Source organism: Syngnathus scovelli, chromosome 1 (genome assembly GCF_024217435.2).
Source record: "Syngnathus scovelli strain Florida chromosome 1, RoL_Ssco_1.2, whole genome shotgun sequence".
NCBI classification, from domain to species: domain Eukaryota; kingdom Metazoa; phylum Chordata; class Actinopteri; order Syngnathiformes; family Syngnathidae; genus Syngnathus; species Syngnathus scovelli.
In genome coordinates this window covers 10,964,447-10,991,848 of record NC_090847.1, presented here as the reverse complement: position 1 = coordinate 10,991,848, position 27,402 = coordinate 10,964,447, and the positions used below count along the sequence as shown (strand labels likewise).

The window sequence follows — 27,402 nt, the reverse complement described above, 5'->3', positions numbered from 1 at the left end:
ACCTGCCACCATATGTCACCAGCATAGCTAAACAAAGTTACATCAATTGTTGCATTTAAATAATGATTTGGGGACAAACTTTGTGAAATTTACACAGCTGCAGTGCTATTTGCACAAGTGTGGATGTATGCTTTGGAGTTGTTCTCTAGGGTACTATGGCTTCCTGTTACTTTCCAAGAACATTCATGTTAGGCTGATTAAAGACCCTAAACATGAATGTGAGTCCGAACATTTGTTTTCCTACAAGCATATGTGTGATCTGCAAAGGTCTATTACCTCTCTGAGATATTTCTTGTATCGTCTGTCACTTTTGCTTTGGTATCCTGTGAGATCCCAAAATGATTTTAGCTGCACGAATGTGGTGACTGGCCCTGTGATGACCTCGAGCAGCTTGTGCGCGTCCTCTCCAGACCGCCGGCTGACAGTAGTTGCCAGGTGTCAGGTGAGCAACGAGGCCGCCGCCACTCTTCAGTGGCAACATAACTGGAACCGACAGGCAGCTGAAACAATGGTTGATTGTCTCCCCAACGCAGGCTTTGCAATAATCCACTGTTGACTCAGGTCAGCCATCACTGTGATTAACTACTCTGAATGATGATTTGCTAATCTGCTTTTTCATACTTTGAATGATAAATGTAATGAGAGTTTTTGGTTTGAGGGTGTAAGAACATTATGAAAGATTAATAATTGATTGTTATTACCAAGGCAAACATAAGTGATAAGTACTGTGCTATCTGTTAGCGGCTGTACTGATTCAGGTAATTCGTCCATTTTCTATACCGCTTGGCACCAATCTCAACTGAGTCTTGGTGAGTCAAATGGTGGACAGTTTACTGGTCGTCAGCCAGTTGCCATCCACATATAGACAAACAACCATTCACACTCACATTTACACGAATGAGCAATCTAGAGTTTTCAGTGAATTCAACATGCACGTTTTTCAAATAAAGACATAGGACCTGGAGAGAATGCCATTAAAGGAAGAATACACAAATTAACCCTGAACCTGAGAACTGTGAGACAGATGTTTTAAGCACGAGTGGTGTCGTCACCAATTGTTTGACTTGATTCATTTATACACCACTTGCCGTACCAATATAGACTGGAGTGGATTTCTGTGCTCCAGAAGCTGTACTAAGGTTTAAAACTGGATCAGCGCCAGTGGACTTTTTTCTTCACCTGTGAGAAAATTAGCTGTCTCACATGCTAATGAGACTTTGAGTTGAAACGCTGATCACACGCAGCAGTGTTATTGTAATAATGGCCTGTGAATTTTTTATTGTTTTTGTGTGTTTGTTTGATGTGCCATATGCACATGGCGTTGCTTGGCAACCTGGTCAACTCTCAATTTACACTGTCTCCTAAGTATTTAGTTATGAACGCAGTATTCTGATGAAATTGCTTGTATTGGATTTATTAAAAAGTGATTAAAAAACACGCTCCTTCAAAGTAGATTGTAGATGAGCTGCACATATATCAATGACGAAGATCAGTATAACGTACAGACCCACTACGCATGTTAACTTCTCATTTATAGCCCTACTTTTGTTCCCAGCACAAGCACGCTAACTGTGCACATGGGTAGAGTTTGCTTTCTTTTAGTATTTTGCTAGATTTAGCACACATTCAGGAAGAGCGTAACTGGACGTTTGCGCTCCTTGTGCGGCATTATGGGATGGAAGAGGCCATTTCCCCAATCCTTGCAGTATCTCTCATTTGAGATATCTCATGAAAATTATGAAGGAATTGGTGCATGTAAGAGACTCACTTAAGTATAAATGGGAGAATATGCCCAAATCTGTACGATTCACTTCCGTATAGCTTCAAACAAGCAGTAACTATGGCAGCACAGCTGGATCAAAAAGGCTTTAGCAAATTAGCTTTCATCTCTTATTTCTTTGTCTCTCTAGCCTTTGCAACCTCCCACTCTTGGCTATATTTCTTCACCGGTCCAATTCCACACAAGCATGATGAGACTCATCATCTGTTTCCTCTCTGCCAATGAAAATGCCCGACCTAACACTGTAAGGAAGAGAGCGCATGCAAACGTTTTCAGCCCCAGACATAAACCCCCTCCAAAGTTTACACTTGCCCCTACTTCTCATTGCATATAAAAAACTCTAAATGGGTTTTCTGTGTGGGGGGTTATGCATTAGTCATAGAGACCTGTGCCCTGTTGCATTTCACAGCGCGCCATGAGTTCTAATGGAGAGGAGAGGTGACTGTCAGCAGTGAGCGAGTGGTGGCAGAGGTTTATGGCTGATAAGCCTGTGTGACGTCATTTCAACACAGATGTGTCTGCTTTAATACTGAAAGGAAACTCCACTTTTTAAAAAATCTGAAAGTGCTCAGATGAAATTCATTTTATGGCAATCATAGGATAAATCTAACTATCATTGTCTCCAAGTAGATTTGTTTTTCTTTTTTTAAAACACACAAAAAATTATTGTTGTTTTTCAGGAGAAAATCCGGACATACTATTCATGCACGATTACACCACAGTAGCAGTAATAATTTTCAAAGCTGAAGGCACATTACATTAGCTTTGATAAATCACATTATGTATACTAAATTAATCCTTTTGGACATGCCCCTCCCACAAAGTGCAAAATGAGCTGCTCTGCAATTTACCAAATTTGTCAAGGCCCTTATTCATAAAAAGCAATTAATTTATGTTTACATTTATGAATGTCATGTTAATAAATGCTTTATGATCGCAGTTTTACACACATTTATTTCCTGTAGGAAAAATTAATGGTGTGGCCCAACATTGCAGAACAGTGCGATGACGTAACGCTACGGGCACTCCAATTGGATGAACTATATGACATTATTACAACTATTACATAAGAGTCCATTGTAATTGTTTATCTTTTCCATTTGGTTTGTCCTTTCCATTTGGTCCTTCAATTAAACTTGAACCTTTGTCTCCATATGGGAAAGACAATCACAACTAAGTAAATAAACTTTGAATTGTGCTTTAACGCTATATAGTTAAAGAGCCTCATGACAAGTTAACTTTACCAACTACAGTTGTTTTCAAACTAGGTTTAGGGTTAGAGGCTAGGGGTTAGGAATACGGAGTTAGAGTTTAGGTTTTATTAGGTTAAGTTATTGGTTAAGTGTCCTAATACCGTTTCAAACTAAAGTCAGCTTTTTAACCTAGGGTTAGAGTTTCAGAGTTGCACACTATTACTGTCAAGTAATAATCTGATTTTATTTCCAATGAAATAGCAATTGGCTGACTCAGTTGAGTGATTTGGTCCAAATCCATATTGTAATGGATGAAGTGAAAAATGAGAATTGTTGATTTGATCCCTGATCTGCTGATATACGTACACTTTTCCAAAATCTTTGACATGACTGGCAAAATATTTGTCGATCTGTCTTGTTTGCAGATTTCCAGATTTAAATATTGGGCAGACAATGGTTGAATTTCATTCCTCTGGGAATTCCCCTTGAGCAATATATTGATTAATATTTTTTGTTATGGGTGCAACAAGGGATTAACCCATGTAATTTCGCATTGTAGTGTCCATTCCAAATACATCTTTGGATTTATGCTTCATCAATTTGTTCAGAAGCCCAGGAAAAGGCAAAGCTGGGCTCTGATGATGGTGCTGGGATCAAAAACGAATGGATTAAAAGTGACCAGCTGGCTGCACGCTCTGTGTAATTAATGCAACAGACTCAACAACAGCAGTTTCATTACCAAAACAGTTTCCAACAGTTTCCATCTATTTCATTTACTATTCTTGCAGAGGTGAAACCCAAGGATGCCCACCCCCTGTTACAGAGCTCCATAATGCTTGGGAAACATCCGCCTGAAGCACAAGAAAATTTGGCTCAATGAAAAGAAGCAACATTTTCCCTAAATCCTGTCATGGTCTGAAGCTTAAATGATTAAATACACATTAGGCGCGTATGACTCAGTGGTTTGTCAAACACAGATAGGCTCCCTGAGTCACAGTGAACACACTGAGGGATAAGTGAGGGCTACACTTACGTTAGCACCCTGCTAAGAGTAGACAGAGAGAGCACACAAAGATGGAAATTAAAAGGAGCGTGAGCTTGGCGAGGTCGATGAGGAGTCTTGATTTTTGGCCCTCAGGAGGTTCGATTACTGGATGACCTGACGCTATAAGTAGAGGGAACTTCTGACTCCTGATTTTCAAACTTTCTCAGATGAAGGATGTCTTGAACAACAATAATAAAACACAAACTACCTATTTAGAGCCAGCCCAAAGCATGAGCAGACTAAGGATGCTGAGAAAGGGAGTGCCCCAAGAGTAAAAAACAGAGCAACAACAGTAAGAAACGAGTTGAATATTCGGATTATGAGAGTATATTTTGATTTATTTTACAATAAAACCTTTGCAAATTTTTCAACTTTTATTTAACCTAATTATTCAACTTTAAATGTGTGGGTTTTTTTGTAGACCATTTTATGTCATATTGTTTGAGGTACTAGTGACATTCAGACTGGGGGAAAATCATTGGTCAAGTCAATCACATCAATAAGTTGACAAAATTTTAGCCTCACAGCATTGCCGACACCGTTGCACGCCATTGATAAAGACATATCCAGCCATCTGATTACTCAATTGTTCAATGGAAAATCCACTCTAAAGTGATTCAGTAGTGACAGCCCTAACTTCCTCTGTTCTCTTACAGTATTTTTAAATATACCAAAACGATTACATTTGTTTTTGAACTTTGTTTTTTTTACTTTACAAAATATTTTTTTAAAACAAAAATAATAAACCAGAGAACAAGATCATCTTCAATTCTGCTGTAAGACTCCTTGCATTAATTAATTGGAAAACCTGTTCATGTTATTTGGAGCGGCTATTTTAGGTAGCAACGGAATTCAAATGGGCTTAGTAATTATGTCCCTGTGTGCGAACAAAGGGTTCTATGGACTAAGTACTAATTACAATGATAGCATGTTATTTTTCTCACTGCTAAGTCTATTCAAGAAAGGCATTTATTTACTGATATAAATGATGCACGCGGCAACAATTCGGGGCATTTGAGGGATGGCTGCTACTTGAGGAAATAAAGTAACTTCTTGCACTTACTGTATATGAAACTTTAGTAACAATTAAACTTGTCGGTTCTTTGACAGGATTTTTTAGGTTGTCATTTATCTGACATTTTTCATCTTCTTCAGAGCTTTATCAGCTTATATTCAAAAAAGGTGTGACTCACCTGTCAGTTGTCTCTGCTGTCTATCCACCCCTTCGAGAATGCTGATAAAGACAGGTCATGTCCCATCATCATGTGACACTCTGAAGAAGGTGAAAGACTTCAACCGAAACATGTCACGTCTATGGTCTGCTACAATTAAAAATTACTAGGAGTCAAAATAAAAACAAATTTAAAAACAATATTATTTAGAAATAAACTAAAAGAAAAATACATTGTTTAATTGCATTTACATATGTGTATAGGGCGGCTCGGTGGCGCACTGGGTAGCACGTCCGCCTCACAGTTAGGAGGGTGCGGGTTCGATTCCACCTCCGGCCCTCCCTGTGCGGAGTTTGCATGTTCTCCCCGAGCCCGCGTGGGTTTTCTCCGGGCACTCCGGTTTCCTCCCACATCCCAAAAACATGCTTGGTAGGCCGATTGATCACTCCAAATTGTCCCTAGGTGTGAGTGCGAGTGCGAATGGTTGTTTGTCTCTGTGTGCCCTGCGATTGGCTGGCAACCGGTTCAGGGTGTCCCCCGCCTACTGCCCGATGACGGCTGGGATAGGCTCCAGCACGCCCGCGACCCCCGTGGGGACTAAGCGGTTCAGAAAATGGATGGATGGATATGTGTATATTCGTATATATTTTCACATTCATTTTATAATTATTTTTTGTATTTATTCATACTTTTATTTTGTATTATATATTGGTTTTTGTTTTAATTTACGTGTGGAGAGAGAGAGAGAGAGAGAGAGAGAGAGAGAGAGAGAGAGAGCAAGAGAGAGAGAAAGAGAAAGAGAGAGAGAGAGCGAGAGAGAGAGAGCTCTCCCAGCCATGTTGAAATGAAGAAATATAGTACTTGTATAAACTGAATGTTGGCAAGCATATGAGGATTGACCTGGATACAGTTCACTTCGAAAAACATTCTGTCAGCCATTGGTATTGGCCACCATTAGTATGGGCTGCAATCGCGAGTACCGAGTCCTTGAAAAGAAAGCTCATGTTCACCCGAGACATAAGGATTATGAGGGGGTCTTTGGGCAAATATCTCCTTGGATTTGAGAACTTTTAAGAACCCCTGATTGAGAGGCCATGATGCTCTCTGTGGGATGGAGGGCAGGAGTTTGCTGGAGAAAAAAAAGCAGAATGACTCTAAAGAGCACAGGGCGCACGTATACGTAGATGTAAATGAATTTTGATCAGTCTCCTGGAGCAGGAAAAAGATGTGCACTGTGAATTAGACAAGGACAAAAGCAGCCCACGTTGGTTCCTGCTCTTAAATCACATACACTGCCAGAAGGCACCACCGAGCCTCTCCACCAATAAACAACCCAGTCAGATTCAATAAGGAAACATCAGCGGCCTTTTAATGTTCCCTCTTATAAGCTGTTTCCTGCAGCTGCGGCAAGCCAGTCACTTCTTCTCTCCACCCTCTAGCGAGCAGCAACTCAATTCAAAGGCTGTCGGTTGAAATACAAGAGTCGTTTCTACCCCTTTTCATGTCTACCACTTCACTGTTTTTGGGGACCCCATCCAAGAAGGGGGCGCTAACGTGTCTCTGAAAGGCAAAGAGGATGCAAGTGATTTGAATCATTACAGCAGCCGGAATTACTGTAATTACATTCAGCGGCATCATTATCGCCCTATGCGGCATCCTGGCGGAGGCTGTATAGAGACACTGACAGCATCCACTGAGCTTGTACCACACGTCACTTTGGTGGGCGATGTCATCCAAGCTACCTGCACAGTGCTCATCTACGGCCGTGTCCGACTCTCTTTCAGTCACGCCTAAGTTTCTTGTGGAAATTAATTTTCCTGCAGGTACCCAGAGACATTACTTGCCAAGGTCCCCTCAAGTGTGCGCTACTTGTGATTTAAAGAACCAAAAAGTGGCAAAAGAACTTTATTACTGGTACAAACAACTCACTCAGCAAGCAGAACGAGATTGTTCACCTTTTGTAAGGTGTGGATAGAGTGTCAAACTCATTTTCATCACCTCATAGTAGTTAGGGTTTCTCTCATATAGCCTTTAAGCCAAAGAAAAATCATAGTGATACCTCAATTTAACGAGACCTGATTAGCTTTGCACGCAGCTTGTTTAAACGTTGTTTCTAAAGTACATATTTAAGTAGTTCAGATTTATTTAACGTTAGTACAACACAATACATTTGCACTTAATCTTGGAAACCTTTTAATCAAGTGCAGTTTTTCATTTTTATGTGCAATAGAGTTTTATCATTAATGCAGTAGTTGTTCTTACAACTTGTATATGTGTAAATTGTAATGGTACAATGGCTTAGTTACAATAAATGCTGATTTATTAGGAATAAACCCATCACCTACTTTCTTACAAATATATGGGCGTAGGTCTAGGATGTTACTGTATTCTTAATGTTGGCCAAGTATTTTTTGAGGTGGTATTTGCGGTAAAATCAAAACTGAGAACCAACCACTGCACTAGATTGTGACCGTGAAGTTAGAAGCAGCGGCAGCAATGAGAAATTCTTAAAAAAGAGGCCTTGAGCTGTTCATTGCTACTCCTAGTTGAAGTTCACAAAACAAAACCGAGAGAATTACACAAACCTCATATTTGCCTTTCTGAATATCCACCAGCTAAATGCTATTGGCTGTGATGAAATCAATCAATATTGCAGTAGTTTGATTTCAACAACTCGTATTTGAACAAGAATAGCAACACATGCAAATATAGCATATAGCATATTTTCTTTATCCTGTGAAAAACGTCTAATACTGTGTCATCGCATTGCAACCTCCTCCTGTAGATTTGTTTTATACTACCCCCGGTGGTCTGGACGCACACACCAGGAGCGACAGAAGCATAAAATGATGCACAAACTGTTTGTTTTTAATTTTTCATATATGTTATTACTTTATGATTTCATGAAGTGCAATGGTATAGAATGATGTTTTTCTTAAAGAAGCTCTGACAAAAACAACAACAGCCATACTGCGGGCAGCCTACTACTGAATTAAAACACTTTTTGCAAAAATTAGCCTCCACTAGGAAGGCATAATATTAGTCTAGCATTGAATGAGTTGATTTTGGTGTTAGTGGCAAGGCTCACCTGTTTCACTTTTTTTTTTTTTTGCTTCACCTCTTCCACATGCTTCTGTTCCCATTGAGTCTTTGACGTCAGCACCTTTAGAAATATTGACACATGCACGCTGAGCATTGATGTTACATCAACTAGCATCAATTAGCTGCAAAGCTAGCAAAGAAGGCCACAATATGTCACATAGTGAAGGAAATAACTCCCAAAATAAACTTACTTGAACAGGGTTACTTGCTGTTCCAGAGAGATTTGATATCGATCCTAGGGAAAGTGAAAGCTAATCCATATTTGTATTGTGCCAAACTGCACAAGCAGTTGTCAGTAAAATGTTTGCCACAAACCAACACATGTTTTGGAAGTTCTTTTGACATATGCAGGGCATAAATAAAGTCCAATCACAAGCCTTTCTGTGGCTTAACTTTAGGAAGAAGAAAGAGAATCTTGTTCTCCTGCCACACCTGCACAAAAGTTTGTGTTGAAACTTCAGCAGGCAGATGGATTCAAAATTGTGAGGGTGGAGTTAGTGGCGTCACAAACCAAAAAGGGCAGGGTTGGTGACATCACAAACTGATCACCTAAAACAGCCCATTTGAGAATGCTAGAAAATGGATGGATGGATGGATGGATGGATGGATGGATGGATGGATGGATGGATGGATGGATGGATGGATGGATGGATGGATGGATGGATGGATGGATGGATGGATGGATGGATGGATGGATGGATGGATGGATGGATGGATGGATGGATGGATGGATGGATGGATGGATGTTTGTCTATGTTGACACAAACAGCAAGGGAAACATTCTTGTCACTACTTTGAGAACTCGTCAAGCTAGCAGATGTATATTTATGCTCAAAAACCTAAAAAGAAATAGAGAATTTCATGTCAAGGCCCCTTTAACAGAGCAGCCTGTAGTTATGGAGTTAAACTTAAGTCAATGTGCAACTGTGGTCCATGTACTTTTTGGGCATTTGTTTTTCCTTTTGACGTAGGCAAACGCCAAATGTAAAACGATCAGATTTCAATTTTATGTTGTTTAAAGAAATAAAAGAAAACCAGTCACCTCATGTTTTTTTCTTTTGAAATTTTGTAATTGAAAAACAAAAAAGGGCCATTACACCTTCAGTGTAGATCATCTTCCATTATGTTCGTCTCATTATTAAATCAATAAGTCTTAAGTTGATGACACCAATTATGTTTAAGCAAAAATCTGTTTAGCCTGAATTTCCTGTGTAGGGTGGGTGATGATAAGGAATGTTGTGGCTGAGGTTAAATTATAAAATAATGGCTCTGCTGCTATCTAGTGGCTCATTTTGGCATTCTTATTTTATAGTTATTTTAATTGTTGGCTGGCTACATCCTGAACTGGACGTCTTTAGATCACATGCAGGAAATATATACATAACTCACCACTCACACTTTCATTCACACGTTTAAGCCAGTTTGAAAGTGTGAGGAGGCCAAAGTACATGTAGAAAACCACAAATGCAAACTCCACACAGGGAGGCCGAAGCAACGATCCAAACCAGAACTGTGAAAATGATCAGGCAGATGTGCTAAACACTCATCACCATGCTGCCTGCTAATTTTGCTGACAATGAAAAACATTTCTTGAGGTCCTCGTAGAAAGAATGGCTCTGCCAGGTTATCTTACCAACACAAATCCAATCAGAATGCTCATATATATATATATATATATATATATATATATATATATATATATATATATATATATATATATATATATATATATATATATATATATATTCATCATTCTGTTTTAACAGATTTTGAAAAAAGATATTTTTTAACTCCAAACTTCAACAAGGCACAAGACGGTAGCGATGTTCCAGGTAACAATTTGTCCAGCACCAGTTTTGTCACATCAGCAGTGCTACCAAACAAAAGTTAATATGCGGACCTCAGAGAAATACAGTTTAATAACTCCCACCTCCTTTAGACAAACTGTTTTCTGAGCATTGATGAGAGCTGGGGCTCTGAGAGGTATAAAAGCTCTGCACACAGCAAAACAGAAGCTGAAGATACTGCTGCGTCTGTGAATTTACACTTGAACAACTTACTACCTCAAGTCATTTTTGTCCTTACAGATGAATGTTGCAGCTTTATTGTGTACAATGATGCCTGTGGAGTTCTGACAATAAAAGACTGAACTCTTGGTGTACATTTAACCAGTTTTATGAGACTATCTACTAAACCAATGAAACTCCAAAATAAATATTCCCAACATTGTCCACATGTATGTTGGTTAATTTTAAGTCAAGTTGGGAAAGATGATTTGGTTGCCATAGAAACAAACATGTATAACAATAACATCATTACAATGTTATATGGGTAGAGGATTTTATTAATGTTTGACAAAACAATCACCTACTACAAGGAGAGCCTTTATAAGAGCTCAGTTAGAGAAAAAAAAAGTTGGGGACAGGGGGGCCCGTTTTGGTTTGAATAGCACATAATGGTTTTAACATTATGTTGTAGGTATGCATTGCATGTATGAGTGGTTCACCAAACTAAGCGGTTGAACTTTTACACAATTGGTGCAGCAGAGAATAGTGAACCAACACTAACCCACAATTTGATACATTAGCAGTAACAATGTTCCATAATTACACCTTCTGCTGGTAGCAGGCCAGGAGAAAAACTAAATATAGTAATCGATGATTTTGTTCATTGGCGACAGCATGCACTCAAAAGAATATTCATCTTTCATGGCAGATAGCCAGCTTTCCACAGTATAGATAGATAGATAGATAGATAGATAGATAGATAGATAGATAGATAGATAGATAGATAGATAGATAGATAGATAGATAGATAGATAGATAGATAGATAGATAGATAGATAGATAGATAGATAGATAGATAGATAGATAGATAGATAGATAGATAGATAGATAGATAGATAGATAGATAGATAGATAGATAGATAGATAGATAGATAGATAGATAGATAGATAGATAGATAGATAGATAGATAAAATGTTTCATAACCTCTCATAGGCTTGTTGTTTAGGACAAATTTAATGAATACACCCAATGACATCACTTGTTCATGTCAATGCACACTTTGTAATGTTTACAATTGGAGCCCGACCGATAAACTGGCCATTCTTAGATCAAAATCAGGAGAGCTTTAAAAAAATAATAATAATAATTCTTCAGCCTAAAAAAAAAAATCTATCGGTCAGGCAGAACTGGATAAAAACATGTTTTCTTCTCATGCAATGTCTTAATGTAGATCTATGTTTTTGTGACTGCTACGGTATGTAGGTCATGTCACACATTTTGAATTTATCGCTGGCTTTTTATTACAATTTTGTTCCATATATTTGTATATGTTTGTATGACAAGATTACTTGGCTATTTGTTCATCCCTTTAATTCCTCAGTGGAGGCCGAGGGCGTTTCAGAAGCCTCAAGGCACTCCTGCAAGACAGAAGACAGACAGAATATGTAAAAGACATGTTGCAATAGAGGGCATGCAAAAAAAAAAAAAAAGAGCTCACCTTCACTCTGTCTAGCTCTGGTCTTCCTGGGAGCGATTTCTGTGAAGAAATGCCCTGCCAAGAAAACATGATGGTTACATTATTGTCGTCATCTGAACTTGACAGACTCGTGCACGGTTCTCACTCTCTTGGACTGCTGTGTCTCCTCTATGGATTTGGAGCGATTCTTCATGTGTTTCTGAGGAGAGGTGCTGGTGGAGCCCTTGAGACAAAAGCAAAACATTAAAAAACAAAACTCTTGCCTTCTTAAGTAGTCCTCATTCATAATTATAGTATTAGTTTTTCTCTTCTATACCTCGTTTGTCTTCCGCTCCATGGCTGACTTCAGTGAGGATTACTTGAATTGTAAAGTTGCCTATGAACAGAATTCACAATTCCATTTAGTAAAACTTATGCAATACCAAGGAGACGAGACTGATTATAGAAATCCAAGTCAAGTTTCGACCCTCGAGTACCAAGCAAGCTCATCTAGAGGAAACATTGATCTCTAAATGAAAGAATCAATGGCTGCCGCTTGATCGTCACTTCACTCGTCCACTGAGACTGCGGATGTCACAGTAGCGTTGCATTCATGGTAGGAGGGAATCAATTGGATGCTTCCAGGTCAATGTGTTTGTACAGGCCATTGAATGACCCAGTGGGACGCTCCCCGCAGCTCTCCTATTTTACATTAGACCTCTTATTGCCACACCAAGCTGGTTCACGTGACACACTCAAGGCTGTGCACTAAGAATGAAATGTATGGAGCGAGAAGACACTTTAGAGGAGGATTTCAGCAGGATGGCTGAGTACATCGCTCACCATCTCACGGAGGTAACGTGACCCAAGTCGGATAGATAGTTTCGCTTGTCTAATAGATTCACTACCCATGTGTGGATTCTTAAAAGGGAATGAATCATTCTGCAGGAATGACGAGCCCAAAAGGATGGAGGCTTGTACTATTTGCACGCACAAACATGTTCAATGGCGTGCACGACAACAAAAGTAACAGATTGGAGTCTTAAAAGCTAATGCTCCCGCTCTTTCTGCAAGGGTGGGCAAACACAAAATGTTGCCTCACAGTCCTCTGCATACGTTTCTCCCACCCATCATCACTTTTAGCCACACAATACAGCAAGAGGAGGTGGAATACAGGATGGACAATATACAAAAGAGCACGAGTAGTGAAATGCGGAATCAGGACTTCAGAGGCCAGACTGTTCTGCAGCTGACAGCTGGCCGGCTTGGCAGCAATAAGCAGCAGGCTTGAAGCTTCCAGTTGTGGTCAGACAGGTAGCTGAGGCTACTTGTGGGGATAATGGTGGAGAAGACAAGTGGTAAACGTCAACATTTTACAGTGGATATAAAATGTTTAGACACCCCTGTTCAGATGAATGGATTGGGAATATTGGGGGAAAAAATGAGGCAGATATAAATCATTTGGAAACTTGTACCACTGTGGCCACTGTGCAACTTAATTGAGGGCTTTGAGATGGGAATAAAAAATAACTGGCATAATAGAGTTGCTTAAGTGCACCTCTTACAACTGGGGATGTTCAGAATCAACCAATCACACAAATTCATAGTCAATGCACACTTGCCACCAGTAAAGGTGCCTCGGATAAAACCAAAATATAGTAGTTCAAATGATTTTTTTTTTTTATTTATCGGTTTAGCAGAAGCCTGATAGTTATGAACCAACCTATTGATGTCCTTTTCTTACATCACAAAAAAAGGGCATTTGAATAAGGACATGTATACTATTTCTAGGTGTATATGAGTTAAAAAAAAAAAAAAAGTAATTAAATGTCTGATAGAAAAATAATTGGTATTTTACAGGTTGGCACCCATCTATCAGTTGTGAGCACACTATTGAATCAAAAGGGTGGAGCCAGGAACAGTGTCGTCCATTGATTAGCGGACCAGAAAAATGTCTTCCATGTCGCAAATTGAATGCTATGGGAGAAACAGACCAAGAAGTGTCGAGTCATCTTTTCCTAGGTACTCCCTGATTTCCCCAACTAGGGTAAATCAGCAGTAATTTGATGATTGCTATATAGTGGCGGTATACATGCATGCAGAGATTCAGAGACCACCAAGGTTATCATGTGGACAGACCCCACAACTGGGAAAAGAGGGGTGCCCCTGAGAAGCAAGCACATGCAGGCTAAATGTTAGACCAGTATATCACAGTGACACACAATACTATCCCATAACAATCATGAATATGAAAGGAAAAACTAAGTACGGACATTTTTAAAAAGGGGTTGTTGTCCTCCCCAAAATGCAAATCTACAACATGGAACTAAGCTCATTTGGAAACAATAGTTGGATCATAACTGAAAATTGTAGTGTCATAGTACATGCTACAATGTTACCGAGTCACACAATAGGTGAAGGAAAAAAAAAATCAAGCATTCACCTGCTTTTCTTCCTCTTCTCCGTGCAGACGTCCAGCCGAGGAGATGCTCTCGGCTTCACTGCTGCTATGGAGTCTGTGTGAGCGCGCGCACACACATGCACGCCTCTCCCCGTGTTCATTCAGAGCTCCACCGATGCACCATTCATGCATGGTTAGATGGATTGGATGGATTGAGATGCGCACGTTCATGCACACACGCACGTTCACGCACACACACACGCACGTGCACGCACGCACGCACACACGCACGTGCACGCACACACGCGCACACACACACACACACACACACACACACACTCAATGAGCATCAATTCACGTCAGCATCAACTTTTTTCTCACTACTGCAACATGTTTCTTTTTTATGAATTCAACCCAAGCAAAGGAGGGGGCTTAGCTAAATGCTAACACAATGCAAAAAGCCATGCATGAGCTAACAGTCTGTGTTGCTAGGTTACAATTCTGAACACAAATGGTGAGGCAACACATAATACATACAATATAATAATACTTATTGGCATGTATTTTTCATCCTCTGCGAAAAATACCTAATATTCCTGGAGCTTACTGAGGAGCTGTACTTTGTATCATGTACACTTCATATCCATGTCTGTGATATACTGCCCTCTGGTGTCCAATGTGCACGCACCAGAAGGAAGAACACATTATCCATTATAGTGAAGGGCAAAAACTGTCAAAAACATTTACCGTATTTTCCGGACTAGAAGGCGCACCGGACTATGAGGCGCACCTTCAATAAATGGCCCAGTTTGAAACTTTGCCCATATAAAATGTGCACCGGACTATAAGGCGCACCATTAATGCATTAATTTTCTGAGACAGTCCTGTATAGGGGTCAACCATTCGCACCGACATTCCACGAACCATAACCATTGTAAATGAACTTGTAAATATGTAACTATATCCTTTACTATATCCTTTGCAGATAGATTCTCATTTGCAATATCAACCTGTTGTCAATTGCACTACCAGAAAAGTTAAAGATTGAAATAACAAATTAACAATTTTATGAAAGCTGAATAAAATTTCTATTAGATGTATTAAGTTTGTTTTATTGTTGTTATTGTTGTATGAATAAGAAGGGCGATATTGGTGTTTGTGACTGCAGTAAACAGGCCGGGTGGCATCATGTCAGATTTTTAATCCAAATCAAATCATTCTCCATTTTATCGTGTTTATTTCAACTTCAGACGCAACAAATTACTTTATAATCATAAAATAATGACCCATAGTCTTTTTGATTCATGATTCATAGTCTTCAGCGGGCCACTTATGATTGATTTTATAACACAATGCTTCGGGCCAGCTTAAATTTAGACGCGGGCCACATTACTTTTCTAATTTTGTCTATTTTATCTTTTTACTTTTCTATTTTTATCTATTTTATCGATGTACTTTTCTATTTTTATCTATTAGACAAATTTACTTTATTTTCATCAATTGTATCTATTGACTTTTCTATCTTTATCTATTTAATCAATTTACTTTTCTATTTTTATCTTTTTTATCCATTTACTTATCTATTTTATTTATTTACTTATCTATTTCATCTATTTATTTACTTTTTTATTTTCATCTATTTTATCTACCGTAATTTCCGTACTATAAACCGCGACTTTTTTCCAAATTCTTGAACCCTGCGGCTTATAGTCAGGTGCGGCTTATACACGATTTATATAAGCAGTGCTCAACCTGTTCCTCCTTGCACAAAGCAGCAGACATTGGTCCTGTTGTTAATTCCATCAAGGGAGTAGGAAGGATAACGCCAGAACACGATCCTGTTCACTAATGTATGCATCTTGGCAAGCAGGAGGCAGATGTACATTGATGAATGGACTCCTTTGGCTTGAAATTGATTGTTAAAAGCTCTATGTTGCAGTGTATTAGTCGAATAAAAGTGTAAGCGGTCCTACCAGGTGATATATGGGTCCATGTACAAATTATAGTGGTAGTTCAGTTTCATTTATTGTGTTTTGGATTGCACCGCTACATCACAGGCACTATTGGATGTGGCTGCACTGCTATGAAATAAATCCAAAGTCAAGCAAATATATCACTGCAAATTAATACCTTAAAGCTGATATGCAAAATGTAAATAGAAGAGAATAGCATTCATATTTGACAAGATTTTAATTGTTTGGATAGTCCCCCTGGGCTGCTAAACCAACTTACTGACTCCTCGCATTACAACGCTAAGAGGTGATAATAATAATAATAATCCTGTGAAATACAAGAGTGAGATGGCAGTCAAGCAAGACTTTGTGTCATCACAGCAAACAAAACACTCTGGGAAAAGCAAACATTAGGAAAACAGGCATGCACATAGGTCCATTCATTCAAAACTAAAAACACTGCATACTCTTGAATTAAAACAACATGCAATAGTCTTAGGAAAAGCAAACATTAGGAAAACAAGCATGCACATAGGTCCATTCAAAACTAAAAACACTGCATACTCTTGACTTCAAACAACATGCAATAGTCTTAAGAAACTGCGCAATAACGTGTAGCTATAGTTTATAGTGAAGCACTGACATTGAGAAATACATGTCATGTGAAGTGAAATTTTATTGAAATACTAGTGAAACAATTGGAGCCAAATGCATCACTGCAAGGTACTTTCATTTTTGTTGAATCAAAATATTTCACATAAAACACTCCTTATAAAGAAGTGTAGTGTTTGTCAAAAGTTTCCTCATGCCTTCTTTGTTTTTTCTGTTCCACTAAAACGACTCTCGTTTTAGTAGAATCATTTTAGTAGAACAGGTAGCACAACGTTGCCCGAGAGCTTATTTTCTTCTAACAGTGATTAAAAAGTACTACACAAAATTCATGTGGCTGTATGAGTGTGGAAAATGTTCTTCACAGCCAACCTCCCAACATACAGTCTTTTATACAGACGTTTCTCGCAAATCTTTGGGTTCAGATTCAGCTGAACCAGAGGGTGGTGAGTTCTCAGTAACCTTGCCTGAATGTGCAGTAGAAGAGTCGGTTGTGTTCAACTCTTGGGATGATGGATCCTCCTGATCTGGGGGCAGTTGCAGGAAGAGAGGAACCTCGAGGTGTTCTTTGGTGAGAAGACCTCGCTGGTCGTCGACCCTGCTGCAGTGGGCCCTGGTCAGCATTTCCAGGAGCTCTAACATTAAGAACAGAAAATGGGTGTAAAAATGAGGCCGACTCGGAGTAAATTGAGGCTATCCAGTACACCAAACGATTGTGTCGTAAACAACAAGAAGTTTTCCATTTCAGCCTCTTATAGATCAAGGGTGCATTTTCACAATTAGCATCGAGAGTATTAAAGATAAAGAAGCGGGGAAATCGAACAGGTGCATGTGCCAGTCACCAGGTGCCGTGCAGCATGGCGCATACCCATTTCTCCGATGGAATAAATAGCAATCTTCCTTTGAATGGGTGCAGATTGACAGTGTACACCCCCGCTTATAATCACCTCTCCCTTCCTCCCTTACAGCTAAAAATTCCTACCATCCATGTCGGGGTTCTTACTGGGCTTTGGTGAGGTCTTTTCTTTGTCGGTGTGGAGGGACAATCGGGTCTCCGGACCACCTGTTCCTGCCTAGATGCGAGACAAAGAACACACATTTTGTGATTTAAAAGTGCTGGCAGGTGGTTGATTGTAAATAAACGCATGAACACAGCAGCCAACAATTTATTTTGAGGTAGAAGCACTCCTATATCAACCATTCAGAAGATTTGCTGTTGTGAAGGTACAAAAACTGCGTTGCGCTGGTGTTTTAGTAGCTCCTTTAACTAGTGCGGTGAACAGATGCATATTCACGGTTCCGCATTTGCGAATTTGTCCGTTTGACGATTGCTACACTCATCTGTTGAAAAACTCACCTATTCACCATTTTAGTGCTTCGGCCAAATCTATCGCTAATTCTATATAAAGATAAAATCATCCTTTTAAAATCTCAGAGGGGAAATTCAGATGTTTCAGCAGCACATAACGGATTGTTTATAAAAAAAAAATATTAAAATAAAAATACCTGCTAAGAAATTGTTATTTTCGATAGTACAACAAAAATATTGCTTTGCCAGCAAATGGGATTATGTGGTGACAAAAGCTTTATTTATTTAGGGCACTCTTGTTAAATATGTAGACAAAAAAAGGTGATGCTCTGCAGACTTTTTTTTTTCATTCATAGGCAATTAGAAACGTTTTTGGGGAGGGGGGGGGGGTCAATCACTCATAGCTCTTTCCTATTCGCGGCAAGGCTTAGTCCCAATTTCCTGTGAATAGCAAGGGAACGCTCCATCTATTGCAATTATTATTGCAAATCTGAAATTGTCTGACCTGTGTGGCAGCAGCAGTTCCACTGGCTCCAGTGATGTTGGTTTGGTCTTTTCCTGCTCAAATGTAAAATTTAAGTCAGTTTCTGCTTTGAGAGAAGGAGATGACGACTTCATTAAGATGCCAAGATCAAAGTGCTGTAACCTTGAGGCACAAAAGCAGTCATTTAGGTAAGAGCATTTAGGTAACAGTATTTTGGGTTGCTTTCTTATGTAACAAATAGAAATGAGAAAAGATTTTAGTGAAAAATGCCACGCAGTGTTTAAGTTTAGAGTTAAAGTTCAAAAGGCTAGATACTAGATAGTCCTGTAAAATGGGTCCTCCAGCCATCTACTGTATAGTGTAGCAATCAACCATCTACTATGCAAGTGTGAGAATTTGAGGCAGAGGTCGCTGATGTGAAGTGAAGTTAGTTCTGGGAAATCAGCAGGAGACAAGTGGGTTGTGAACCAGCCATGGCATAGCATTCAACAAACCAAATAAAATCAGACATTGTAGAGGGAAGCAATGAGAGGCACAATAATCAAGAATACCAGGCTAAGAGAATGATGTCTATATCGACCTTAACACAGGAGCAAAAGTAGGGCAGGAAAGTGGACGGTGAAAAGACTCTTTCAAGGGTCCATTAAAAACATAAGTCAATGAACAGGAAGCGTAGCATGTAATATCCATCATTAGCATTAGGGATAAAGTGCTTGGACAAGTACTGTCAACAATATAATACTCAAGTTTGCATTTGTACCTCTAGCTCTGTCAAGCCGTAGCTGCTTATTAGCCAGTCTGAACAAAGTTGTGTCCATGTTCACTGTCTTGTCACTCCCAACCTAAAACAACATGTACAACATTTTCAGTGGTAATACATTTGCATGAGAATTAAATGCACCGCTGCCTCGGAAGGAAGATGTGCATATGACGACAATGATTGCACTGGTCCACAGCAAAATTTTAAAATCATAGATGGCTTTCAGTGTTCCTGAATGTATTTTAGACGTCAATTGAAAAAATGTTGACTTTTTATTTCAAGCACATCAGGTTTTAGATTTATTTATTTATTTATTTTATTTTTTTTAAGTTTAAGGTTTATGCAATACAGACGTTACAATGCAGTGTAATTTATAGCTTGGATGGTTCAGAAAATTTCACCTGTTGCTGTACCTACGCTTAATTAAATAAATACAAAATGTATTATGATTATTACTGCCATTAAAATGTATAACTGACTTGCATCTCTATAAGGAAAAAAAAGGAAAAAATGTTGCTCAGTGCCATCATTTTAAAAAATTATCAAATGGACCATGTAACGGAACAGGCACAATAAAATTAACAAGAACTCTTCTGAATTTTCCATCGCCACCAATTCGTGTGTACAGAAAGGGTAGAAATACTCACAATAGTAACTAGGGCTTCGTGAGGCTTGAGACTATGTTTCTGTAATACTGTGGACAATGCATCCTGCAGTGTCTTACTGGACTTTGCCATAATTCCACCGGTCTTTCCAGTAAATGCATTTTCCAGTCTGAAACGCACAAACCGTGTCATAAAGAAAAAGAGGCAAAACAAGCTTTCAAAATTAATCAAACTAAGGCTCCAGTCACTAAAGAATCCACCATACACACCAGCCAGTCTAACTTCACATTGGTGGCAAAACATAACAGAAATCATTACCAAGACAGTGTCAAGTGTTACAACATGGACTTTCCTTCGAAAAGTGTGACAGCACAAATTTTGCAGTCTGTGTGTGTGTGTGTGTAAGTGTATGTGTGTGTGTGTGCGTGCGTGCGTGCGTGCGTGCGTGCGTGCGTGCGTGCGTGCGTGCGTGCGTGCGTGCGTGCGTGCGTGCGAAAGCCTGCTAGGGTGAGAAAGACCAAATATAACACACAAACGAGTCAAGAACATTGACTCACACAAACATCACCCGAAGCTCAAGTGAAACCTGCTGATCTCTCAGTACAGAGCAGTCCTGGTCCAGTGATAATGGCTGCAAGAGAAAACAGACCAAAGCGTGACTTTTGTAGGTGATGTCATTCAGACTTTATTTGAATTATCAACGAAGCACGGCAAAAGGAAAAGAGTATTCATCTCATAAGGTGCTGTCAAGCAAGTTTGCGATGCAAAATGCTTCTTCTTTCGAAAAGACAATAACAATGACAATAAAGATCTATTCTATTCTATTCTATTCTAAAAGACTCATGAGCTGCCACATCCTCACCTTGTCTTTGCCTTTAAGGTAGATGAAGACATCTTTCAGTGGAAAGCCTCTTTTCTCACATAGGCCAGCCAGCATCTCTCTGATGAGCCGGCCATGAGGGGTCGGAACCAAGGAGGCACTGCCATCAGGCAGGTAGACACAGCAGTAGCCCCCCTCCAACCCACAGCGTCCTCCAGAGATGCCAGCTTGCTCCGGCGAGTGAGGACACGATTGGCTATTCTAAAGTATTTTGGGCGCATTGGTTAATTTTGTAGGGCTCCTTGAAATCATTTACATGTGTGTTCATCTACATGAGAAATTCATCTTTGTATGATTGAAAAGCAGGAGCAGAGAAGTACATGTAAAAACACGCTGACCTCTGTCAGCCTGTAGAGGGAGTCGAGCTCCGCATTACTGCTCGACTTGACAGCGTTGGGCTCTCTGTGATACAGTGAAACAATGCTGTTGGTCGCATCTGAAACCAGACAGAACAAATAAAGTAAATGACTCACATCCAAGTCTGATTTAGCTAAAAAGTAAAAGATTGCACCTCCCCAGGATCCTCTTATGGGTTTGTTGCTCTTGCCAACTGAGAAAGTGCTTTCATCTGACTGCTTGCTCTGTTTGAGACAGTAATGACCACATTACAAGGCTATTAAAACCCAGATCCCGGATCAGTTTTGCAAACCAATTCACTAACTTTTTATGAATCTTCCTTCCCTGCCCGGCGCTACCTTTTTGTCACGCAAGTTTGGGCTTCGATTGGCCACATCCTCCCAAGAGACCGTGCGGAAAGGTTCTGCGTTGAGCTGAGGTAATCGTTTGCCTTCTACGCTCGCCAAAGTGCAGTTTTGGTAGAGAGGAGAGCGCACAAAGCGTCTGTAGCTATCCATCTTCATCAATTTAAATATCTGGCTCGCACAGAGGGGGGTGGAAACAAACAGAAAGTGAACCCATGTTCTCAATGCCCCTTGCTATTGTGTCAGTGTCCTTTAGACAGACCTGCGCTTGAGCCTTGTTAAACATTTCAGGGGTGGGTTGCTCCAAGTCTTTTTCATCTTTCTTGGCCGTGTCATCGATGTTGACGGAGTGGGGAGCACTTTCAGACAAGTACGTTTCATAGATGGAGCGAGCTCTTGTCTTCAGCTACAAATACAAACATAACGTCACGTCTAGGATTGTGACGAGTGTAATTGTGTTTTGATGTCTTTTCCACACTAGAACCGGGGGATTCCCATTTGGTTCACCAAAGCAATCTCATCAGCATAAAAGGGAGGGAAAAGATTCATACCTCATCCAATGAAGTGGCTGGGATCTTCTTGAACTTTTCACACGCTTGCCAGAATAAGATATTCTCCGCACTCACCTCGGATTTCAGAAAAGCCTGCAAGAAATAGTAAACACAGGGCAGGTTACGGCACACCCGGTGAACGTAGAACATCAATGTGCTTATTTGTCGCATCCTACTGTAAAGTAGTTGACTCCACTGGGGTCTTCTAGCAGCTTCTCAAAGGAGACGGCCCAGCTTAGCACATTGTTAGCCGGGCAGGCCTCTCCGCCCGGGGTGCCAGGAAGGCTGTGGCTGCTGCCTGCGCTGCTCCGTGCAGACATATTCAACTCTGCACACATCAGCAAAACACACCCATTTAGCATTTGGATAAGCACAACAAAGAATGAGCTTGAATCAGATATGTTCACGTGTCGTGCATCGACTTGTTCCACTCTGCCATTAGCAGGCACTTTACGCTCACCTCCGTCTGACACTGCAAGGCTCTGTTAAGAGAAAGTGAAAGTTGATTTAGAAACAGAAAAAAGAAAGATGACAATTCCATTATTTTCCATTTCAGAAAACAAACTGGATTTACAATGACGCTGTGTGTGTTTAGCTTTTGCTTTGGCCCTCAAGCTAGATTCTTTTCTAAAAGAGAAAAACGTACCGTTGGTATGAAGACTTCAGACATTAGACATCTCAATTTCAGAGAGATTTGTTTTTTTTCCCAGGAACTAGCGTAACGCTGGTGGTTTTTATTTATACTGTTAAGCAATTAAGAGACTGTTTTTTGTATTCCACAGGTCTTTCGCAGAGCAATATGGTGTAATTTCACCCTAAAACCAGACTCCAAGAAGATAATTGTGTTCAAAAACAGACCAATCTATAATATTTGCAAATTACAGAATTGACTTGCATCGTTGCCACTGATCCTCAAAATTATTTCGACCCACTTGAATGCCACCAACAATCGCCTGAGGCTTCCTCATATAATCTGCACCTGATCACTCAATCTAATGTCACCTGACTGTGTGACATCAGCCATCTCGGATTGTTGAACACGATTATCATTTCGCGCTCACTTTGAATAGCAAAGTTCATGAGAAATAACAAACGCAAATCTATTTGAGGAAGTATGTGACATTCATAATGATGTAAAATGAATAGGTTATCTTAAAAAGCTTAAAAACAGGCAGATTTAGAAGAGCAAAACCATGTTACTTTTTTTGTTTTATTAAAAATAGCAACAATTGAGTTGTGCAGGAAGTGGTTGTAACACTGATGGTTGGCTCTCATTCAGCTTTTGGAGCTCAAGACGCCTTCGAGCTGAGAACAAACCTAAATATACTTGATTCTCAGTGACATTATTTAGGGTTGCCAACAGATAAAAATTCCTGAAAACCTCAGCATGTCCTACATAAGTCCAGTGAAGCACTTGTTTTTTTAAACGGACCACTGGTAAAGGCATTAGTGCACATTTGAAAAGAGCCAAAAACAGAACAAATTTTCTTGCAAAAGCCTGTAGTGCCAATGACAGAAACAGTTGCATCACAAAATGAAAAGCGTCAACGGCCCATTTATACATGGAGTATGTCATTCCCCTTATAAAAGTACACCATCAGGCATGATCACACACAGCCTACACACGACAGATCGGCAAATAGGTCTTGTGTGGTTTCTCACTGTTCATTTTTAGTAGCAATAAAAACTGCGCAACACACACGCACACACACACACACACACACACACACACACACACACACACACACACACACACACACACGCACACACAACTATACTAACTGAATAAAAGAAAAAAAAATCTTGGTAGCCAGTATAACTCACCATGTGGCCAACAGGAATCCCTCGAGAATTACATTTTTTTGCCATGGTAACCAAGACAACACACTTGGATGTCCAAGTATAATATGATGCCCACGCTGCCTCAAAACATAATGAAAGTCTTCACCCAAAAAGCCAAAACCTTTTCACTTGGGTTCCCCTGGCCACTTCCTGCCTGAAGTCTTACCATAGCAACAAGCCACAAAAGAGGAAGTAAAGTTACTCTGATCACATCACACTGTTCTCAAGCAACATCTTGACAAACAAAAAAAAAAATGCAAAGTGTGTTTCTATTGAACAGTGGACACTCTTGAAGGAACCAAATCCACATTAAAAAAAAAAAAAAAACACTCAACTTACTTTCAAATAGCTTGCCGGTCTTTGTGGTATGTGTTATTTCTCTCCTGGGACACTAAATTTTTTTGTAGGCATAAAATAGGTTTGATCATTGAACTAAAAGTATTCTTTAAAAGTATTCTATTCTTAAAAGTATTCTTATACTTTGGCATGTTTTTAATTCAATAAAATAAACCCCTTGTTTAAATTAATTGATTATCAAAATAATTCTACCCATTTTCTGTTGTTGCTAATGCTGTAACACCATTTTGAGGAAGGGTGGCCACCATTTTAGATAAGGGTGGCCAAAGAGCTGGTCATGGTGGGCCACATATGGCCCGCTCTGTAGTTTAATCAGAATCATTGAGCATTTATAGCACATCAGTCCTGGAATATTTGTTTATTTGATTTACTGTGAATCACTTAACCTATTCTCTATTTGCTATTAATCTTGGCATCTTTTACAAATGTTTGCTCCTGCCAAACCCATTATTTACTTTGGTGCTATCTGATGGAACGTTGATGTTATTGTTTGGTTCAATTCATTGATCGTGAGGTTTTTTTCTTCATGTGTTTGAGCTGTCCTATTTCATTGGGGGAAATTCACTCCCTGCACAGTCAAAAGTAAAATTCAAAGTATGTTCCGGTTTCTCTCCTGATGGATGTACTCTCAATTGCCTAACAGTAGCGTGTAAAAACGATGACTTTACCTTTTCACTGTCCATTTCTGTTACGACAGCTCGCCATTTGTCATAGTTTCTTGTTTGTTTGTGTGCCATCACCTTGGCCAGGCGGGAGAAGCGATGATAAAGACACTTGAAGGCAACCATGCTTCGTCTGAGTCGAAACCAAACAGAGGTGAAAGGTCGTTAGACAGGTTTTGATTCTCCTGATTGGTGCCAATCACACCTGACATGCACACTAGCTAATTGCTAGGTACCTGCCAAATATAGCTACAAAAGCTTGGGTAACAAAACTGTTGGTTAAAGTGTTATTTTTGCATTGTCTGGGGTCCTAAATGCCTCTATTGGAAATTTCATCTGGGTGCTAATTTGGTGCAAAAAGGTGTCATTCTTTGTTTCTGAATTGTTTCTCAATGCATAAAGTATTAAAAGCAACATAGCATAGGCAGTTTTGAGATTAAAAGAAGCTTTAGAAGGGGACAAAATATTGTGTTCAAGGGCTGTAGTAGATTTTTAAAATACAAAAAGCAAAAAGCAGAACATTCATAGGAGTAAAGTTATAATGTGTGATTTTTTTTTTTTTTTATAATTTAAACTTATTCCAGATGTCTTGATTGTCTGAGACAGAACTGTAGCTTGAGGGCTAGTACATTCAAAACTACTGCTTGTGTGCCCTTTTACATACTGAAAGCACACGTGTGCCTTTTTTTGCCTTGAAAGATGCAAACATTGGAGTTTAGTAATAAGCCCCATGGTGTACATTTGGGTAAATTGTTAATGGCGGGCTGTACCCTGAAAAGCAGCAGTGCTCTGCTGGGCATTATGCAAATATATTGTGTGGGAGGCACTGGCATGACCTGATTAAAATTATATAGAATATTGCCGCTCCGTTGTTGCAGTTTATGTTTCTTTTTGTGTGCGGGAGCAGCATCTCGCGTCATATCATACTGCATTGCAAATTTCCTTGTTGAGAAGGAATAAAGTATATATCTTCTGAATTTACTCTTAAGACTTCTTTTTGTTGTTTACATCCCCCTGTCTTGACAAAACCAGTCAACAACAAAACAGCATTGTGTGTGTGTGGGGGGGGGGGGTGCGTGCGCGTGCGCGTGTGCATGTGCGTATAGGGGTTGAAGATATAGTATATTAAACATAGGCGTCTCTATATGGCACCTTGGACAATTCCTGTGGCAGTTATGAGTCTTTGCCACTTGGTGTCACTGTTAAGCAGCAATCTGGAAAAAAAGTATTTGCCACTTGGTGTCACTGTTAAGCAGTAAGAGGATTGGCTTTATCTGGAAAAAAAGGGAGCCGTAGAGATTTTAACCACGAACCTGATATCTGGAAATGAAGTAAAAGATCGGAAGCTGTCAAGTTAAGTAGTAATGTTATCCTGCGCAGTCAAAAAAGAAAGACAAAAGCTCTAATAAGCGAAACTTGTCCAGAGTAGGATATAAAGTGATGATGATAATGTAGTTTCCATTATGCACAGGTTGCCATCTGTCTCTCGTCCTTGTGCCTATCTAGCATCTGGCTTCTAATACATAATTTAAGCAATTTAGACACAAAAACGCTATTGATCTGAGCATAATTGAAAGCACATATGACAAATCACATTAATTTATGAGACCCCTCCTTTGGCCTTGTTATGTGCTGATGCATTCAAGCAAAGGGAAGGAGGCACGGGGCAAGTCATGTTGGTCTGATGTTTGATGATTCAGATCTGACTTTCAGCAGTCATATCAAATCAATCACTAAAACAAACAATTACCTGCTTAAAAACAATTCCAGATTGAAGAGTCACATTTTCCAAGCAAATCAGAAAATACTTATCCTTGCTTTTATCTCCAGTAGACTTGAATATTGTAATGGTCTTGTGACTGGACTCCCTCCTAAGAGCATCAAAAAGGCAGGTGCAGCTCATTCAGATTGCTGCAGATCAGGTTCTGACTGAAAACAAAGAGATCAGAACAGATTGCTCCAGTCATAAAGGCTTAACACTGGCTCTCTGTCAGATGTGGAATAGGATTTAAAGTTCTGCTACTAGTCCATGAATCACAGAACGGTTTACGTTCTGCAATACTATTAAATATAACCCCAGTACGACCCGGGTCAATTACTGGAGTCCAGAGTTCCAGGACATGGGCCGACTCTCCAGAGTCATCTGAGATAGTCTATCTTTCACCTATGAGCCGAATGAGGACAAGTAGAAAATGGATGGATGTATTTTTATCAGGATTGAGTCATTCCTAAGCACCATATGCAATTCTAATCGCACAAGTGCTGATATTGCAAATTAAAGGAAAAATATTACTAAGTACCTAGCTCAGGTATTAGTAAATGCTTTCAGGAGCATTTCCACAGCACAGCTATTGTGTAACACAGCATTGTCCACACCCACTGAGCAGAACGCTCGTACAGTTGAGCAAAAGAGCCTTCAAATGTTTTAATCCAGACACAGAACAGGCAAACTGGGACTAATCTCTCTGAATGCTCTGCTCACCAGGACGCTCCCTAACAGATACAGAACAGCTTTAGAAAGGCAGCTGTGGAAC

The 27,402-nt window shown here is 39.7% G+C and overlaps 1 protein-coding gene and 2 long non-coding RNA genes across 9 annotated transcripts in view; all 3 read right to left on the bottom strand.

Annotated features, from left to right (window-relative positions):
* The window catches only part of LOC125983434 (uncharacterized), a 42,589-nt gene extending 33,816 nt beyond the window's left edge, over positions 1 to 8,773 (bottom strand). For 2 of the 4 annotated variants that reach the window (XR_007486698.2, XR_007486699.2), the window contains exons 1-2: positions 8,484 to 8,773; positions 8,279 to 8,353 (exon numbers count right to left, since the gene is read on the bottom strand). This is a non-coding gene — a long non-coding RNA (uncharacterized lncRNA). The remainder of the gene's footprint in view (positions 1 to 8,278; positions 8,354 to 8,483) is intronic. The other 2 variants (XR_007486700.2, XR_007486704.2) reach the window with 1 other exon arrangement.
* Positions 8,774 to 11,623: 2,850 nt separating this feature from the next.
* LOC125983422 (uncharacterized) lies at positions 11,624 to 14,439 on the bottom strand. Its single transcript, XR_007486695.2, has 5 exons — positions 14,199 to 14,439; positions 12,093 to 12,152; positions 11,922 to 11,999; positions 11,798 to 11,851; positions 11,624 to 11,717 (listed from the first exon to the last, which is right to left on the bottom strand). It is a non-coding gene; the product is annotated as an uncharacterized lncRNA (long non-coding RNA).
* A 1,717-nt stretch (positions 14,440 to 16,156) lies between these two features.
* Positions 16,157 to 26,783, bottom strand: rgs14b (regulator of G protein signaling 14b). 4 transcript variants are annotated; one of them, XM_049744171.2, is made up of 16 exons: positions 26,182 to 26,783; positions 24,875 to 25,001; positions 22,468 to 22,489; positions 22,184 to 22,335; positions 22,008 to 22,100; positions 21,719 to 21,862; positions 21,451 to 21,627; positions 21,267 to 21,336; positions 21,094 to 21,191; positions 20,738 to 20,956; positions 20,433 to 20,506; positions 19,918 to 20,044; positions 19,271 to 19,352; positions 18,532 to 18,584; positions 17,700 to 17,790; positions 16,157 to 17,352 (listed from the first exon to the last, which is right to left on the bottom strand). In XM_049744171.2, exons 2-16 carry the CDS (start codon positions 24,992 to 24,994, stop codon positions 17,108 to 17,110), a joined length of 1,767 nt encoding a protein of 588 aa, XP_049600128.1. In that variant the 5' UTR covers positions 24,995 to 25,001; positions 26,182 to 26,783; the 3' UTR covers positions 16,157 to 17,107. The 4 variants fall into 4 exon arrangements, with proteins under 4 accessions (XP_049600128.1, XP_068507404.1, XP_049600140.1 ...); XM_068651303.1 differs by lacking the exon at positions 26,182 to 26,783 and adding an exon at positions 26,021 to 26,062; XM_049744183.1 differs by lacking the exon at positions 26,182 to 26,783 and having other exon boundaries at positions 17,721 to 17,790; positions 24,875 to 25,034.
* Between the last annotated feature and the right edge of the window lie 619 nt (positions 26,784 to 27,402).

Bases quoted from the DNA above. Each gene is read 5' to 3' on its own strand.
- rgs14b (XM_049744171.2), bottom strand. From the start codon at position 24,994: ATGGTTGCCTTCAAGTGTCTTTATCATCGCTTCTCCCGCCTGGCCAAG. The intron at 21,863-22,007 runs GTATGAATCTTT...TTGTATTTGTAG, and splicing joins CAGCCACTTCATTGGATGAG to CTGAAGACAAGAGCTCGCTC. The intron at 17,353-17,699 runs GTAGGAATTTTT...TCTTAATGTTAG, and splicing joins TAAGAACCCCGACATGGATG to AGCTCCTGGAAATGCTGACC.